The sequence below is a fragment of the Pectinophora gossypiella genome, chromosome 24 (genome assembly GCF_024362695.1).
Source record: "Pectinophora gossypiella chromosome 24, ilPecGoss1.1, whole genome shotgun sequence".
Taxonomy (NCBI): Eukaryota; Metazoa; Arthropoda; class Insecta; order Lepidoptera; family Gelechiidae; genus Pectinophora; species Pectinophora gossypiella.
The window spans coordinates 11,037,923-11,057,120 of NC_065427.1; the positions used below are offsets into that span (position 1 = coordinate 11,037,923).

Sequence of the window (19,198 nt, forward strand, 5' to 3'; positions counted from 1 at the left end):
GAAACTGAAAATAATTTCATGAATTTTCTTTTTCATGATCTGAATCTATTATCCCCAACACTCTGTAGAGACAAGCCTCCCAATATAATACATACCTAATTGCATAAGATTACGCCTACTTCCCTTTGGGGTAGACAGAGACTAGGGAAAGAAGATAAAAAACAATATATATATTTATTTAAACGTTTTCAAGTCAATATATTTTATTGAATAATAACTATTATGCTATCATTCGCAACAGCTTAACATCTTAGGCTGATGTGGGTGGGGACATGAACTAAATATGATTTTTTTGTCAGTTCTAGACAGGCTTGATCGATGGGGCTGACATAACATACTTTGTTAAAAGCTCTTAAATAAAAAAATAAATAAAAAAAATATAAGTAGTATTATTTTAGTGAATAATCATTATTCAATATGTGCATTGAATTATAGTATAATAATCTGCTAAATGAATTGAAATTACTGACTGGAAACAAGTTCAAAAAAAAAATAACCTAACGAAATGGCTTATGGTCAAATGTTACCATAATTTGAAGGAATATTTTGAACATAAAAAGAATTAAATTTTGTTTTTTTTTTAATAATAAGTATATTTTCAATAATTTTCTTTTCAATGTACCATTTCTTTATTTTTTTATGTATATTTGTACGCCTGCATGCAGGCCAAACACATCACAACATTGTTATTTGAATTATTTTACCACCTTTTTTGTATTCTTTGTGTTCTCGGAAATAAATTGATTTGATTGATTGATTGAGTGAGTACTAAGTAAAATTAGGGTCAAAGCTACTTTAGCAGGGGTGCGGAACACATTCTAACACGCTGCTCCAAAACGGTTTGAAAGGTGACGCTTACACCAGATCTAAATAACGAAAAGAGTAGGTACTATTTGTTACGGGAAGATCCATTTACCGCCAAAAGGCCATAGCGCTTCCGGACTATGCATAGTTGATCTTGACAATGATCTATACTATCGATCTTTATCCTGTGGGTTGTGAGGTGGAATACCAACCTCATCAACCCTGCTGTCAGGGTTATGATTGAGCCGCCACCTGACATGGCTCATGTGACGATTACTCACTTACATCAGTAAATAGTAACCGGGACTAACGGCTTAACGTGCCTTCCGAAGCACATATCATATTACTTTCGGACAATCAGGTGATCAGTCTGTAATGTCCTAACCAAACTAGGGATTACAAAGTGATTTTTGTGACATGTCCCCACCGGGTTTCGAACCTGGGGCCTCCGGATTGTGAGTCCAACGCTCAACCACTGGACCACAGAGGCCGATATCGATGACCACTATGAAGAAGGTAACCGGCATATGAACAATTTGATGACATTGGAAGGAGGTGTCACGATCGTCGATATCTGCCTACCCCTATGGGAAATAGTCGTGAACCTATGTATGTAAATCCCAGAACTACGTACTTACAAAATAATGAAAAAAAAAATAGCAAAAAACATCATCTTGTGTTCATGTAATCATACCTAACTTATGAGGAAAAAGCGAACTTCAAAACAAAATGATTACGATAAAGTGTGTTTTGGCTAACTATACCTATTTAACTAAATAAATATAATACCTAGTTATAAGTTTGTAGTTGGGATATTTGATGTGATACCACGTGATTTTTGAGGCCGTGGTAGCTCAGTTGGAAGTTCGCTTCACTCTCACTGAGAGGTCGCAGGTTCGAAGCCACTCTTGATCGAAAGCATTGGTTTTTTATATGATTTTCACGTGTTCAGTAGTGAAGGAAACATCGTGAGGAAACCTACATTCCCGAGAAATGCGTTTCGGAGGTATGTGACCTAACCTGTATTGGGCTGGTTTTCCCTTCGCGGGTTGGAAGGTCAGACAGGCAGTCGCTTCTGTAAAAAACCTACAGATTCGACCATTACAGACGGTGATACGGCTCATTCTATCACGTTGGTCTAACAGAAAGCTCGGTGAGGTGTGGGTACTTACTTCTTGCGATGGATGTACCTCTGACTACCCTAATTGGAAATATAGCCGTGATGGTAAACATATGGGTACTATAAACCGTCGAGCATGCATGAAGATTTTGTTGAGAGTGACTTATGTTATGTTAGAAAATAACTATAAATTAAAAATTTTAAAAACCCCGACCAGTAAAAAAGTACGCTAACAGCAGCCCAGCTCAGTGGTTCCAGAAGACATTAGTGTTTTAAATGTCAGATCCCACATATGTTTGCAAGCAAACTGAGCGTGTAACATTCCTATCACACCTAACAAACGATCTGACGACCTTGAAGACCTGAACCGATTTCCACCAAACATAGCTAAGAACACTCTCGACTGATATACCTTTCAAACACAAAAAAACCGCATTAAAATCGGATCGTGCGTTTGGGAGCTACGACGCCACAGACAGACACATACACATTTACACAGACACGTCAAACTTGTAACACCCCGTCGTTTCTGCGTCGGGGGTTTAAAAAGAAGGGTCGAGAAAGATGCGATCTACGTATACATCTTCATACTTCATTATGTGGATGTCAGTCAGGGTTGTATGTCGGCGGGGCGGCGCCGCGTGGTGGTGGCGGCGTATGACGTCATACCGAAATCATACAAACACCACCGACGAAACCTACAGCGGTGCTGGGCCGTTTGTGTACCCTGGAGGTTTCCAGTTGGAGCGATCGTGTACAGTCATGAGCAATATAATGTACCCATTTTAGGAGTCTGTCGCACTAACATATTTGACATTTAGTGAGACTTACAGTTGAATTTGCCAAAAAAGTTAATGTGACATGGTACCAAAGTGTATACATATTAATAATGCTCTTGAACCGTACAGAGTGTTAGTGATATCGTAACGGATACTGAGGTTAATGATTAAGTTCAACTGGTAAGACTACTCGGTAAGACTGAGAATAGGCGGAATTTCCTATCAGAAAATTCATGAAAATTTTTGTTTTTTTTAATATTTTTAATTTCTATGGATAAGTTGAGTGAAAGAGTCAGAAACAGTGTGATAAGAGAGAGATGTGGAGTAGAAAACGATCAGCGGCCCACCGGACTACAGCGGTTATTAGTAATAGCACACCCCGGACATTTCATTTATTTTTTTTAATTAAAATGGGTTTGCTCTTGACTTCGTTCTTCCACGAGGTTCGAAGGTTCGAGGTACTTCATACAAAAAACCTCCTTTTACACAGACACTACACATTGACGTTATCGTACACGCGCATCTGTGTGTGACGTCTGACGCCATACGATTGAAGACTAAAATAACACCGAGGGGGTGAGGTAAACCTAGCTCAGCCGCTGGTGCGGAGTGGAGAGTTGCCGTTCTATACGTAGTATTATTCCTTATTCAATGGTAATAGTAGACTGTGCAACTCTAGAACTAACTAGAACATACCAGCGGGGCGAGTGTAAAGTAATTACTACTTTAATTACAAGTTTGTTAGATTGATGGCCTCACGACACAATCCATCAATACTCGATAACTTTTCAGAAATTTTCCAGCACTCGCAATCTATCGCGTGGGTATAACTTGTAATTCAACTTGTAAACTGTAAATCGATTAGAAAAGATGAATCTAGGTTGATTTTGTGTTACTAACGCGAAGTTATTGGGGTTTTAGATTACAATAGGCATGTGGCTGAGTGGGTGTTATGTGAATAGTACCATGGTACAAGAAGACCAGGTATACTCAAAAGTGTCAGCTAACATTTCAAGGTTAGCCCAGCTGACGTCATTGCTTCAATGTGTGTAACTGACGTATTTAGAATGAGTATTTAAAATGTAATGTTATGTTGTGTTATTTAAAATGTGCTTCGGAAGGCACGTTAAGTCGTTGGTCCCGGCTGCGTTAGCAGTCGTTAATAACCATCAATCCGCACTGGGCCCGCGTGGTGGTTTAAGGCCCGATCTCCCTATCCATCCATAGGGAAGGCCCGTGCCCCAGCAGTGGGGACGTTAATGAGCTGGTGATGATGATGATTTAAAATGTCAACTGTTTAATTTGAACAAACCCAAAATCACAGAACAAATAATAGTACTTACTACGTCCAAAACACACACACATTATCCATTCGATCACTTATTCACACGCCCATCATAAATTGTGATATTTATTTATGTAGATAATGGCCCCGATTCCTGCAGACACCTCCTAATTTTACTTTAAGTTATACCTGTCATTTTCTTATCCGCCGAAAGGGAAAGGAACGGATGATTGACAGCTCTTAATTTTAGGAAGAATGAGTAAATGAATGAATAACCCGGGCGAATCAAAAAGGTACCTCCCTGGTATGAAAACCGTTTGACGTGTGCTGATTTACCATAATACATAACCGAGGAATATCCATATTCATTGTTTAGGTACTTAAGTATATCTATTACCGATGTCTCGAGATATCAACTCTTTTTTAGAAAGTATTTTTAAGTCTAATATATAATATTTCGTTACATAATAATTGGGTTAAGTCGGGGGTTTTGAGTTATTTTATTCTTTTTCGATGAATTTTTTACCGTCGTGGGTTTTTTTCAAAATTTTTAATTTTGCTTAATTTTTTAATGTTGAGTTTATACGTTATAAAGCGTGTTGTATTGGATTATAAATATAACCTCACCCCTGTATTGTCGTCAGATCGAGCGCGTCCTGTCATGCCTGGTGATGTGTGGCAACACCCTGCGGCGCGTGGGCGCGGTGTTCGAGCGCGAGCTGGAGGCGGGGCTGCAGGACCAGCCGTCCAGTCTCCAGATGGCTAACACATACGTCCCGGAGCTACCCGACGGCACAGGTACTGTCTGCCCCGCTGCGGCTGTGGGCGCGTTTCTTCTCTTTAGCTAAAACCATTGATTGATTTTTCTTGTCCCCATGACATGACCGGCTTTTGCTCCCGCTCTCGATCCAGAGATTCTAGGTTCGTTTCCCGGTTGGGACGTATCAATAAACACTTTTGTGTGAATCTTTTGAATGTCCGAAAAGTAAAATGATTCCGAACTTTAGATGGCAGTTTAACTTTTTGGGTCCGGTGTACATGAACCATCATTCAAATAGGTGTAAACATAAGTTCATGACAACAGGTGACTCTCGCTCCGGCTCGTTCCTGGTCCAAAGGCTGGCCATTGCCATTCAGCGCGGTAATGCGGCTAGTGTTGTGGGCACATTTGCTCCGGGAACAGTGAGGGGCGGGTTAATGACTAGTTTTTATGTTTGTATTTGTGACGTATTGTTATAGTTCATGACTATATTCTCAATGGAGCTAATCAGTGGTACGATAAGCTGAAAAAGTCCAATCAGTTTCCTGCAAAGTAATAAATTAATTGGTTGCACTTAAGACCTCCTGGTTACACGTCGTTTCTGTAATAGACCAAAAACACCTGCAAAAACATAAATTTTATAATTATGACAACTAATGGTTTATAATTTCACCACTGTTTACAAATAATTCGCTGGGCTCAGGACTGAACTTTTGCTCTTTGAGTGTACATTCCTCACAAGATGAACTAAGTACCCACACCTCACAGAGCTTTCTGTCACCGAACCGTATCGCCCGCGCCGCGCCGTCTATAACGGTCGAGCCAACTGTGTTAGTGAAAACTGCACTTATGGTAAATTAATAACTCATTGGTGCAAGTCCGGTACCGGGGAAATTTGTTCTAAACTCGTCATTTCATTATGTTTCAGAGGAAGGTCTATTCCTGGCTTTAGACCTGGGCGGCACCAACTTCCGCGTGCTCGTGTTGGAGTTGCGGGGTGGGCAGCTGGTGCGGGAGGATGTCAGGCAGTACCACATCAAGTAAGTGGCGTTTTTGGTTTGGTAACATTTAGCCACCCAACCCCACCCAGCTCTGGGCGCCATCCCACTTGCGTCAGACAAAGTACTGCGGGGCGGAAGGCACGAGGGAAACCACTGCCCTCTTTTTCCCTAAAAATGTAGCATGGAGAATGCTGCTCCGACAAGAGCGTAGCTCTTAGATCTTCTTCTTCTTCTATCGTGAGGGTTGTGAGGTGGATTACTAAAACCTCAGCAACCCTGGTGTCAGGATTATTAAAGACCCTTGACATGGCTCATGTAACGATTACTCACTTACATCAGTAAGTAGTAACCGGGACCAACGGGTTAACGTGCCTTCCGAAGCACTGATCATCTTACATTCGGACAATCAGGTGATAAGTCTGTAATGTCCTAACCAAACTAGGGATCACAACGTGATTTTTGTGATATGTCCCCACCGGGATTCGAACCCGGGAGCTCCGGATCGTGAGCCCAACGCTCAACCACTGGACCACAGAGGCTGGACTACAGAGCTCTTACATTAGTGATGTGAACATTTAGCACTTCTTTACTCCTTGGCAGCTTACGGCCTTTTATATTAGAGTGAGACTTAGCGAAAGGTTAGGTAACAGATACGAATTGCTTCGAGTCTAAGAGTGTCTGTTCTGTATCTTATTATTCTTTATTCTATCGCGTAATTAGAAATGCTAGCTCAAAACGTCCCCGCCGGCCGAGACGAACTGAAAACCCAATTTCAATACTGTGACGAATTGGAGTAGGATTTCTTTGTTGATGTGCGGTAAAATCTTTAGATAAGTAAGTCTGCTTATAATTTGTAGCTCTTCCCAAACGATAAAACAAGTGTTGCACACAAAACAAGACAGTCGTTAGACATCACGGGCGTAAAATGTAGGTATGTTAGAAATAGCAAAAAAACGAGCCTTCGATTTATCAGATCGTCCTTCGCGAGTCGTGATGAGGCATGTGCGGGCGACATTATGCTGATAGTCGCATGATAGGTGCTGAAACGTTTTTTTGCGTATTTAGTAGGTGTTTAGGCTTTTATGTATTCAAAATGGACTCGTAACGGGACATAATCCTAATAACCACACGTTAGGTGTGTTATATGGGATATTATTTACGCAATAGCTGTGATATTATTACATTTTGTGGCAATAGATACGATAAGTAATTTTTTATTTTCTGAGTCATTAGAAACGGTGGAATAAACGGTTGACATCAAAAGGGAGGCGGGTGGAAAACGCGGGTTTTGGAGGAGAACACGTTTTGAAGTGGGATTTTGTGGGATATATTTAAATATTTACAGTCAGTCAAATGAAAGTATATTTTTTACATAACCTGGCATCACGCCTGTCTCCCTGAAGGGGTGGGCAGCTTCTTCTTCTTCTATCGTGTGGGTTGTGAGGTGGAGTACCTCATCAACCCTGGTGTCAGGGTTACTATTGAGTCGCCAAAGGCCTCTGACATAGCTCATGTAACGACTACTTACTTACATCAGTAAGTAGTAACCGGGACCAACGGCTTAACGTGCCTTCCGAAGCACGGATCATTTTACTTTCGGACAATCTGGTGATCAGCCAGTAATGTCCTAACCAAACTAGGGACCACAAAGTAATTTTTGTGATATGTCCCCACGGGGAATCGAACCCGGGACCTCCGGATCGTGAACCCAACCACTGGACCACGGAGGTCGTCGGGGTGGGCAGAGGGGTACCTATATATTAGGTATATACCACTCCTCGCCAGCTAAGTAAGTCCCATGTAGCAGGGGGCGAGCCTGTTGCCATTTACCGGGCAAGAATTCAAATTCAAAATTATCTTTATACAGTAGCTAGTATAGTTACACTGTGAATCGTCATTTTTTGCATAACGAACGTTTCATCCACCTAAATCCTGGAAACCACGTGATATCAATGACCCAAACATGAACTCTTCATAAAGTCTAATTCCTCCGACCAGGGCTACCACGGGTTCACAATAAATACTTACAACATTCCGTGTACGTTCCAGCGACGCGCTGCGGCTGGGCCCCGGCGAGGACCTGTTCAACTTCCTGGCTGACTGCGTGCTCGACTTCGTGCGCAGCGATGGCATGGAGAACGAGGAGCTGTCACTCGGTAAGAGGGACGGACACCCTTCATGTGCCATCAACATACTAGATGATGAAGAATACATACATAAACTCACGTCTATTTCCCACCGGAGTAAGCGTTTTCCACGGAATATATTTGCTTCGTTCCTGACACACTTCTCTTGCTTCCTCGACATTCATCAGTCCACGGTCTACTCTGAACCGGCGTGTGTGTATGAAACGATTGATGATGAGAAGGATCGTCATAAATCATCCTGAAGGTTTAGCCAAGTGGTCAATGTCTATAACAATGTTGATTCTATCGTTGTGTTGTGAGGTGGATGACCAACCTCATTAACCCTGGTGTCAGGATACCAAAGGCCCCTGACAATGCTCATGTAACGACTACGTCCATCAGTAAGTAATAGTCGGAACAAAGGCTTAACGTGCCTTCCGGATCATATTACTTTCGGACAATCAGGTGATCAACCTGTAATGTCCTAACCAAACTAGTAATATGTCCTCCGAATGATCGAACCCGGGACCAATTAACCACTGGTTGAATAACTCACGACCTTAGAAAATTATAGCTACATGCTATAACAAGAACTATAAAATTATATCAAAACAATTCTCGTCCCCCAGGCTTCACATTCTCGTTCCCAATGAAGCAGCACTCCATCCTGTCCGGGGAGCTGGTCACCTGGACTAAGAGCTTCAAGTGCGGCGGCATGGGCGGCGTGGACGTGTCAGCGTTGCTGCAACGCTGCCTGGACGAGCGCGGCCTGAAGGTCATCGTCAGGGTGCTGCTGAATGATACCACTGGCACGTTGGTCGCTGGCGCGCAGCAGGATCCCGCTTGTGGGGTGAGTGTCTGTCCACCAGATGTCCGAAATCCAAGGTTAACAAGTAGTATGTGGGGCTTGCATAAGAAGAGATAGATAGATGCAACCTTATATCAAAATACTCGATGAGAGTTGTTTGTAACCCATGATCCACCATTTTAGGATACAATCCAGGAGAAATACGTTTCTGGTGATTTTTCTGACTGTATTACACAAATCCTCACATCAGGCCTCATATATTTTTTGCAGATGATTTGCACAGAGTCTAGGAGTCTCATTTTTCCATGGGTATATAAGGCGTCGAGATAGCGGCAAAGTCCACCACCCGCTGTGCAGATGTACTCGTAGTCAGAGGCAGGTGATCACCGTGCCAATTTCGTGTCGTTTGACCCCTTTTTCTGCCAAGAGATCAAACTAGGCGTTGTCGTGTATACTAAGCTAAGACCTTACCTAACCACGTTAGTAACATTTCTATGATACTTTCAGATTGGCGTGATCCTCGGCACGGGCTCCAACGGCTGCTACATGGAGCGCGCGTCCCGGGTCACGCACTGGGAGACGAGCCACGACCGCGTGACCGATGTCTGTATTGATGTGGAGTGGGGCGCGTTTGGAGACAACGGCTGCCTGTCCTTCCTGAGAACTGCCTTTGACAAGGAGGTCGATGATAACTCGCTGCTCACTGCGAGCTTCACGTGAGTATCATAATGAAGATAATCTTATCGTGTTTTACTTGGCAAGTATCCCTTCAGTCCCACGACTCAATATCAGGAGAAGCCGGGAAGTGAGTGTGAACACCGTGTTCGAGCGAATTTTTTGATCATTGACGTCATATTATACCGAAGTATTCTTCATCTGTTTTCTTTGTGAGTTTTTGCACTGCTTCTTCTTTTCAGACATAACAGGTTCTGAAGTGATAGTACGTTATTATAGTAGGATAGAACTAAAATATGATCCTGACTTGCAATCAACTTTTAAGGCCACTTTAGCCTCTGTGAAAATAACGATTCTTGATATTGATCTTCTTATTTCTTAGCTTACGTGTGGTCTTCTCTGTCCTCAGGTTCGAGAAGTACATCGGCGGCAAGTACCTGGGCTGCGTGCTGCGGTGCGCCCTGTCCGGGCTGGCCAGAGAAGGACTGTTCCCGTGTGTGTTCCCGCGGGCCAGTCTGAACACGGCCCACGTCAGCATGTTTGAACAGTGAGTAGCTTTAACTTCAAAGGCGCTTGGAGCTTGATTCCAAGCGTGGTGAATTTAATCCCGATCACCTGCAGCAATCAATTATACGTTTTTAAAACGTGTGCTATCATGCCCGCTATTTGCGAGGATCTTTACCAACAAGTCTGGTTATATAAGCCACATGCGAGCACATGAATGTCGGAGTTGAAGCAGTTCCCGAAACCGGCTGGATTAGCTGTCTGAATATCTTCTTTGACACCACGACTCTGGATTGTCTCTGTACTTATTTAATTTGCTTTTGCTCCCAGAGAAAACATAAAAGGCGGGTGGCGAGAGACGGCGGCGGCGCTATCCGAAGCAGCCGGCGGTGCGTACCAGTTCACCCGCGACGACGCCCTCGTGGCGCAGCACGTCGCTCAGCTGGTCTCCAACCGCGCCGCACAGCTGGCGTCAGTGTGTGAGTACCCTTTATTATCCATGGAGACAATCTTCTTCTCTAGTGTGAGTTGTGAGCCCAATAATCGACCTAATCGACCCTGATGTCAGAGCCGCCAACATGACATGACTCAAACTCAGCTCTTGACCGAAAGCAGTGGCCAATCTGACCAGTATACCGTGACCCCGCAGGTATAGCGACGCTGCTCCGGCGCATGGACCGCGCGCACGTGGCCATCGCCGTCGACGGCTCCGTGTACAAGAAGCACCCGCGGATCAGCACCCTCATGCAGAAATACATCGCCCTGCTGGCGCCTGAGCATTCCGTATGTAGCTGATTTGATAGCCACATAACATAGCATCACGCCTGTATTCCCGAAGCGGTAGGCAGAGGTGTATAGTATAGACAAGCACTCCTCGCCAGCTATGTTGAAGCCATGTAATAAGAAGCGAGCCTATTGCCATTAACCGGGCACAAATTCTGGAAACTACGTGATATCAATTATTTACGAAATACTCAGAAATGAATCCTATGAAGTGTCACCTATTTTTCACCGGCCAAAAAGACTATGGATTCCCTTTGCTTCGATCCAAGCACACCTAACACGTCGGATTACAGGGAGTGTCGATGGTGCCGTACGCCGGAAACAATGGGGTTTTCAATAAGCTTTCCCCCTTTTTATGTTTAATCGACAAATAAACATGTTATAGCATCTCCACCCGAGTTTGTCTTTGTTCCTGTTATCACAATACCGTGCTCTCAATGCTTCCAGTTCTCCCTGCTGCCGGCTGATGACGGCAGCGGAAAGGGTTCAGCGTTGACAGCTGCTATCGCCGCCAGGATCAAGGCCAGGGAGGCGGCGCAGGCGGCTTCGTAGCGGGCGACAGTGGATACCAGGCTGGCAGACTGTAGGGTGGACTAGCGAGGGAGTTGGAGTTGAGGAGATGATGCTGAAGACGAACACAAATTCAAATAGAAATTCCATAAAAAAGATCGAATTCTAACAAGCTGCATATTAAAGTTAATTGTATAATGGTTAACTCGCTCTTGACAAGAATTTTTCGATCTTTTTTCCTCCCGAGTTTTCTTCTGAACATGAATAAGTGCTGTGAAGACATTAAATAACTCAATAGAAATGTAAAAATCCCATCGCAGAGTAATGTCCCAACTTTAAATCGTTTTACTGTACTGATTTTCCAGCGATTATGTTAAAAAGACGCTTATATCACTCAAACGAGAACTATGATGTAAGCAGTTGTTAGCTTCGTCGTGTGATGATGTTTATATAATGATAGATATTACAAACGCTCATCTTAGGTTAAAGTGATAGGTGTGATGATTTGTTGACTGTTTGCTACACATTTTGATTTTACATAGCTATATTTACGTCTGTTTAGACGATTTATGGCTATCATTGTCGCGAAGTGACGCACTTTTTCCATGGCCGTGCAAGCCAATTCTGGAGCGGCAATTCCTACCGCGCGCTCTGCAGGCCGCTCCTTTTCAAGATCAAATTCTTTGCTTGTACTTAGTTACCCAGAACTTGGTAACAAGTACAATTTCAATCAAATCAATAAGTAATCTTTATTCACTTACTCACATGATTTGATTATTTTGATAGAGGTACAAATTTTTTGTGTTAGTTTCTTTAAAATGTGTAGCATGTGTGTGATGTGAATAGATAGTTGTATGTATATAGTTTGTATGTATGTATAGTGTGTATCTCGCGGGCCGAGTGCAATGAATGTACTTTGTTAAGTTCCATGTAGAATAATGTTAGATATAGGATATTGTAGATACTGCATTATGATTAAATATATTTTGGAATTAGTTACCATTTTGTAAAGAATTATTCACTAAGATAGTCCTTATTCATCATTTGTATCTAATTTCGAAGATGTTGTGTTTACAAGGTTTTCGATATAAGCCGACAATTTTATCATGAGGCAGCTAATAATGTCTTAACTTTATTTAGAAAGTTAAATTACGTATTTAACAATATGGTAAATTATTTCAGAATAATTATAGGGATAATAAAATATTATTACTTAATATAAATAATGTATAAAGACGTTACTGTTGTGCCATACTCATGTAGTTGTGTCGAGATAGTTGAGACGTAGGAGACTCTGGTCTTGCTGGACATATCTGACTATACCTCATATCTACACACTATTGTATATTGTAGATCAACCCGCGCGGCACAGCCACTGCACCGTATGCTGTCTACGCAAATAAATGTCGTACGGCAATTCATAGAAACACTCCCTATAGCGAGATATATCTCGCGTCGGGCGCGGCGCGGTTGCTATGCTGCGGGGTCTGAGGGGGTTAATAGACGCAATATACTTAAAAAAGCAATATTGCAATCTGATATTTGCGTGGTTTGCGACCTTTTTAAACCCTCAGTTAACTATATCGAATTTTATATTTATTATAGATATTTTTTTAACGCCGTATTTAGCAACACTAATTGCCACCAGCCAATCGACGCTCGGTTGCAAGCGATGTTGCCAGAACAGAGGAAAAGAGGAAAACAGGAATTTAATAGGTACAAGTACTGATGTTTGTTATTCGCGTAGTTTCCATGTTTTTCTGTTATCTTATAGGTATTAGATTATTATTATATCAGGGTTACCGTGTAGATAACACATTCTCAGATAATAAATATATTATTTTATTTATTTAAACATTTCGAAATAATAAGATAGTTGGTTTAAATGTGTAAATCTTAAAGATACGAATGTTATTTCATTTGATAACAATTTGTTTCTTGAGCTATTAAAAAAAATACTTTTTATATATTTTGTAATAAAAAAAAGATTTCTTCTACTACCATAGAATAAGGAATAATACTACGTATAGAACGGCTACTCTCCGCTCCCCACCAGCGGCTGAGCTAGGTTTACCTCACCCCCTCTTACTTTAGTCTTCGTATGGCGTCAGTCGTCACACACACAGATGCGCGTGTACGATAACGTCAATGTGTAGTGTCTGTGTAAAATGAGGTGTTTTGTATGAAGTGTCCGGTGTGTGGTACTACTCTGTTTCCATGATATGCAAAATAAAATATAAGTACCAATACAGAGACATTTTATAGATTATGTATACAATTATTTAAGTATGTCTAGGTGCTGAATATATTGGAATATAGACTTAAGTAGGCAGCTATCAATAATGCCTAGAAAAATATTTATTTTCTAAGCTTCTTACATTAAAATGTTGTTGTCTGTTGAAAAAATATTTTATTTTTACACAACTGTTGACGTGCAAATTATTTTTCTGTTCTCTCGAAAGATGTGACGCGGGAAATTGTTTTATATTTTTAATATCGTTAAAATACATACAATTGAAAAATAATATAGAGTTTGATTTCACCTTTAAATTAAGTAAGTTAAGGTGCAGACTTCGCTTCTCACTTGTCCGGTCAAGTTGGTAGTGAATGCTGTTAGGACACCGACTTGGGTGTCTACAGGCTAATTCGTCCGTCCAGACTCCTTTGGTTCCATACCCCAAGCCACGAAAAAAAAAATTCAATCTACCTACAAAAAGTTTTTAAAGACATGAAAATGTCTGTTCTATCTAAGTAATCCTGTCCGAAATCAATTTAAAAGTGCATTAACAGCATCCAGGGTGCCTTGAAGCCAGAAGACGTCGAATCATCAACAATCCTGTGAGTAAATCTTTCCTCTTCGTCGGTATTTTGTTTGGGCAAAACTATTTTTACTCTCCAACACTATTCACATGAAAATAATATAATTATAGAGAATATATTCTGGACAACCCATTGAAACAGAGTTTGTCATGTGAGAAGATAATCTTCTGATAACTTCTTCTTGCGCGGGATCATTATTATGCCGTTGAACGCGATCTATGTTTTTATTTAAGTAGTTAGGTACATCAAGTTGTACAGAGAAAATCAATAAAACAAACATCTACAAATTATTAATATTTATTGAATAACTTAATTTAAAATAAAGGAATTTCTTGTAAATTATTATGTCAATAAAGTAATACTAATATTTAACATCTGCCCAACGAATCAATATTTGGTACCTAATTTGTAATATTTGTCATTTAATCTCGAATTTAATGGAAGACAAACTCTAACTTGTAAAGTTAACATCAATGCCTTAAAGATAACATTGCTGCCATTGATCAGGTAATTGTTAAACGATAACAATAAACTCAAAGAAGTTGAAATTAATTAAAGTCTTTGGACTCAACAGGAATGCAAGAGACAGACAAGGGATAGCACACGTCTTTGAATTAAATTCACAAAAAGTACTTTCATATAAAACTAAATAAATCTAGCAAATATTTTTATTTCTACAAAGTTTGTCAACAGCAAGACGAGTTGTCGTCGTCATCGCGTACGCGCGGAGCCCGCAAGGGCGCATGCGTGCGTTTGTGCTCGTTGTGCGCGCTCATGCCTCTACTTCCACCTTCTCCCGCACTTTGCGCAGGATGCTCTGCAGCTCTGATGCGGAGGTTGTCTTGTACTGCGCAAGATAAATGGCTATTAGTTAGTCGTGTTTTTAATAGGTACTTACAACGTATATACTTTGTATTTTATGAATTATGTACTGCATTCGATAGTGTTCACTATGAATTGCTTTTAAAAATATATAAATTACGAATTAAAATGATGTTGCTCTGGCTCCTTTAGTGAATCGTTAGGAGTTAGAATTCAAAAAACATGAATCTTGAAACATGAGTTCAAGAATCATGAATAATGTAAGCTTATACTGCTTTTACGTGGTAATGAGTGGTTCCTCAAAGATCGATTCTGGGAACGTTTCTTTTAAATTTTGATATGTGAAATAAAATTGAGAAAATGGTGAATTGAAATTGCAAAGGCTGTTTCATTAAGTGAAGCGTCAACGTCAAGCGCCGGATATTATGCATGATATTTTGATGCCTGTACGATGATGACTCAGTGATGACAACAACAATGGACCAAAGGGCCTAGCCAAGTTCCCATTCCCATTTCGATGCTCGCTCACGTATAAATCGTTTTTGATGCAAGGTGTTCAATTTGGTTGGACGGAAAATACGTGAGTGATTGTATCCTTTCTATATGGGCTATAGGCTAATCGCCTGTCACCATATGGCTGATCATATTCATCTTACGACTTTGTATTATTATTACTATTTGCTGTTGTTGTTATTAATAGTTGTTCAGTGAGGCGTGGGTACTTAGTTCATCATGCGATGAATGTACCTTTGTAGGTCAGTCGTGAGCTTATGGTTTGTTGTTTTCTGAAAACTTGTGGCTTTGTCCACGCCATTCGAATTGACGATTGTATAGGTGCATGTTAGCGATTAAATACATTGAAATATTTGGAAACTGGTTATGTGTCATTATTATACACATTGAAACATTTTTAGCTCGACTAAGCCCTCAGTTTCGATTTGTATGATAGGTCCATGTCCCTGGTCTCACCGGATCTAGTCGCGGGCACCAGGGTTGTCGGCAGGCGACTCACCCCGGATACGTTGCGTTGCACCAGGATCTGGCTGTACAGGCGCTTGCCCTCGTCCGCGCCGAGCGCCGTCTCAAGCTGTCCCCGGGATAACGCGAACAGCTGGTGCCCCGGGATGCGGAGTTGCTTCTGCGCTGTCGCACTGAAGCCTTTAGCTTCTAGCCACTCACTGACTTCGTCTGGGTTGGATTTCTGGAAGGTTTTAGCTGTTTAATTGTATGTACTTATACTTAAATTACTTTCTAGTGCTAAATTACTGTTGCTAATGGATCGAGTAGATATGAGATATGATCGTGTAACTTTAGTTTCTATAACAATAAAAATCCTTATTATCTGTCAAAATAGATATTGAGTTACACGACACCTCTTTTCTGTTTTATAAGGATCCCGTATCAAAAAATGTCAAAACTTTGGACGTCAGTTGTATGTTCGAGACAACCATAATAATATCATCTATTGTGTGGGTTGTTAGATGGGTGACAAACTTCAGGAACCCTTTGTGTCAGGGAGGCGCCATAATAATACCTGGTGTATGAAGATGTCTGGCGTCTTCTTGAAGTCGAGCTTGTTCTTGCGTTGTTGCAGCTGCGGCAGCACCAGCTTCAGCTCGTCCGTCAGGCTAGCTGACCCCACCGACTTCGTTGCTGTACAAGGCAACAAATTAATTTAACAATCTCAGATATATTAATCACTTATTATTTTGCAGTACCTAGTGTGATAGTTTACCTCAGGGTTAAATATTGGGTTTTATTTTATTAAAAGGTCGTCGAAACGTAGAGTCTGTTAATAAGTAATGTATAGTGTGTATATTACTACTTACACCTCATGGTGTCAGTCTTGGTGACGGGTGGGTCCGCGGGCGGCGGTGGTGGAGGCGGCGGCGGGGGCGGCGGCGCGGGGGGCGAGTGCCGGGCAACTGCGGCAGAGGCGTGGACATACAAACAACTTAAATAACGTACACATTTTTTTATCGTTCCTTTATGATTTTAACTTCGTAAATGGTTTGGATTATCAAACAGCAGCTTAGTAGCTGTACAAAGTCAAACAAAGAACATTAGTGTCAAACTTACCAACTAGGACGCACACACTCCAACAGAAGGCAGTAAGCAAAGCACACACAGCAGTCACAACACAGAAAAAAAATCACCGAAGTTATTGTTTTAAGTAATCCAAAAATGAGCAACAAAATTGGTTATGTTTTAATAAATTGAAGTATAAGTATTATTTAAACCCGCGTTTTTAATTTTTTTAATGGCGGAGGAGCTGGCAGTAGAAGGGTTGGAAAAGATGACGCCACATTGGATTTTGTAAAAAATTTAATGTATAAAAATGTAAATACAAAACATGGAACATAACTAGTAGTCGGCGGAGTGGACACGACGACACACGTATATATATGTATATATACTGTATAATTTGTAAATATACTTAATTTCATTGGACGGACTAGGGTTATAAGTACCTTGTTAAAGCGCAGTTTCTTTTTCGTTTGAGCAAAATTTGTTATGACACAAATGAAGGTATGCCTTCGCTTTAAAAATTTCGCCCACGGTCGCTGACATGTTTTATTAAATTTGACATATTTCCACATCGCATCGTGCCTACTCCGTACACAATATATTATTAAATTATTATTATACCCATATTATTATGATTGCATTTACATTATAATTTCCATTTATAAATCTCTGTAAGCATAGTTCTTTTCGTTCCAATAATTTAACTCCACAAGAACTTTGCGCTATATATTATTATTTATTCTATCGTAAACTTATTTTAGTATTCATTGATATCTCAATAACAATAACCACGTCCACAGTATGAGAAAATTAAAGTCCGGAACTACAACTGAGCAGTATTCTTACGAAATTGATATGATGAATAGTAAATTCAATGTTTAAGTCTACCAAATCTTGCAGTTCAAGTTGATTAACATGAAATGTCAATTTCTGTCCTATAAAAGTGATGATTTAGTAACAAACTGGTCACCTGGTTGTTGATGAGAGATCAATGATAGTATTGAAGTGTATAAAGTATATAATAGATCAGACTTGTACAGTAAAGCTAGCGGATACATCGACACTTTACATACAATGTCTGCTTATGGAATGTCTAATAAAACAAATGCACACGTTACGTATATTTCTACTTCAGAAGGGTCGGTACTAGCTACTGTAGTAGATAACAGTGACATGTTCACGCATAATGAAAACGTTAAGTAATAATATTTGATGAACATGAAGCTAGAATCTAAGTAGAAATAACACTTGACGCTATAGAAGATGATCTTAAAGAATCTGATAAATTATATCAAAGCAATAACAAAATGCTAGAACTACACTTATGAAAAGTATCGCCATTACAAATGGCAGAAACGTACCAGAACATTGTAAATGTACAAGATAATATCTAGCAGACTCGACAGTGACCAGTGAAATTTCCGCCAGGATTTTGAACAAAATGGATGAAGATGGTAAAGAACTACATGGTGGAGTTGTAGCACCGACCCCAGACGCACACTAGCACAGTTAGCACAACAAGCACACACACACACGAGGCACGCACACACGCGCGTCACGATACTCTCGACGATCGCCACTGACAGCTCATACTAAAGTACTTGAAATATCATAAAATAATAAACGTGGGTAATAAATACAAGTATTTACTTACAAAGAGAATGTGCGTATACTATGACTTTGCCTTATTCTGATCAACCGTACGGACCGAGAAAGACAGTGCAGTTCATAGAAAATTCACTGACTGTATTTTACTATTGAATTTTTCCAATATACTACCGACATTTTAATGAATGTTACGATATGGTACCGAATCATTAAAGACTTTAAAGTGGGTAGCAATTTTTGAATATCCGAACATTTTTATTTTTCAAAATGTTCTACGTATAATAAAAAGGCGGTCTCAAAATTAGCAGGTTTGTTGAAGATAGCGGGCGCTTTGGTATAGCCACACGATGAACACGATGAGTTTCACAGCAGTGGTCAAGTTTGAGGCACATGCAATCATGTTACTTGCCATTAAAAGGCGTACATGGTTGAAAGAGGGGAAGGTTTAGGTAGATTTTACAGTTTGGATAGCGTACGATTTGGAAAGGTGGACCCAAAGATTAAAGTCTGATCGGGTGTTTGGGAAAAAATTATACAAAAACAATGGACTTGGGAAGATGCTTGTAACAGACTTTAAAAAAGAAAAGCTCTTTTGAGTTTTGGAGTATTTTCGTACGTAACATAAGAGTTGCCGACTACTAAGGGTATTGTTATACCAGTAGTTTAGACTATTCATGGAGGAGAGTGGCGTCGTCTAGAAGTATCGGAACTCCCCCTTCTTCCCGAGGCGCTCGCGGCGGACCCAGTCGGTTCCCGCGTCCCGGC

General features: G+C 40.7%; 3 protein-coding genes across 10 annotated transcripts in view; 2 read left to right on the forward strand and 1 right to left on the reverse strand.

Moving 5' to 3' along the window:
- The window catches only part of LOC126377733 (zinc finger protein 570-like), an 82,654-nt gene extending 80,765 nt beyond the window's left edge, over nucleotides 1-1,889 (forward strand). The window contains exon 11 of the transcript XR_007567975.1: nucleotides 1,861-1,889. The gene's annotated coding sequence lies outside the window, so the exon portion shown is untranslated. The remainder of the gene's footprint in view (nucleotides 1-1,860) is intronic.
- LOC126377740 (hexokinase HKDC1-like) overlaps nucleotides 1-12,219 on the forward strand; it is a 72,053-nt gene extending 59,834 nt beyond the window's left edge. The window contains exons 3-11 of the mRNA XM_050025548.1: nucleotides 4,633-4,786; nucleotides 5,677-5,788; nucleotides 7,799-7,905; nucleotides 8,505-8,725; nucleotides 9,191-9,399; nucleotides 9,768-9,905; nucleotides 10,193-10,341; nucleotides 10,512-10,645; nucleotides 11,093-12,219. Of these exons, the coding sequence (XP_049881505.1) occupies nucleotides 4,633-4,786; nucleotides 5,677-5,788; nucleotides 7,799-7,905; nucleotides 8,505-8,725; nucleotides 9,191-9,399; nucleotides 9,768-9,905; nucleotides 10,193-10,341; nucleotides 10,512-10,645; nucleotides 11,093-11,197 (1,329 nt within the window). The 3' untranslated portion in view covers nucleotides 11,198-12,219. The remainder of the gene's footprint in view (nucleotides 1-4,632; nucleotides 4,787-5,676; nucleotides 5,789-7,798; nucleotides 7,906-8,504; nucleotides 8,726-9,190; nucleotides 9,400-9,767; nucleotides 9,906-10,192; nucleotides 10,342-10,511; nucleotides 10,646-11,092) is intronic.
- A 2,037-nt stretch (nucleotides 12,220-14,256) lies between these two features.
- The window catches only part of LOC126377724 (epidermal growth factor receptor kinase substrate 8-like), a 41,626-nt gene continuing 36,684 nt past the window's right edge, over nucleotides 14,257-19,198 (reverse strand). For 5 of the 8 annotated variants that reach the window (XM_050025523.1, XM_050025519.1, XM_050025515.1 and 2 more), the window contains 4 exons: nucleotides 16,627-16,722; nucleotides 16,332-16,450; nucleotides 15,767-15,998; nucleotides 14,257-14,822 (listed from right to left, as the gene is read on the reverse strand). In XM_050025523.1, coding sequence (XP_049881480.1) covers nucleotides 14,662-14,822; nucleotides 15,767-15,998; nucleotides 16,332-16,450; nucleotides 16,627-16,722 — 608 coding nt within the window. In that variant the 3' untranslated portion in view covers nucleotides 14,257-14,661. The remainder of the gene's footprint in view (nucleotides 14,823-15,766; nucleotides 15,999-16,331; nucleotides 16,451-16,626; nucleotides 16,723-19,198) is intronic. The other 3 variants (XM_050025522.1, XM_050025520.1, XM_050025521.1) reach the window with 3 other exon arrangements.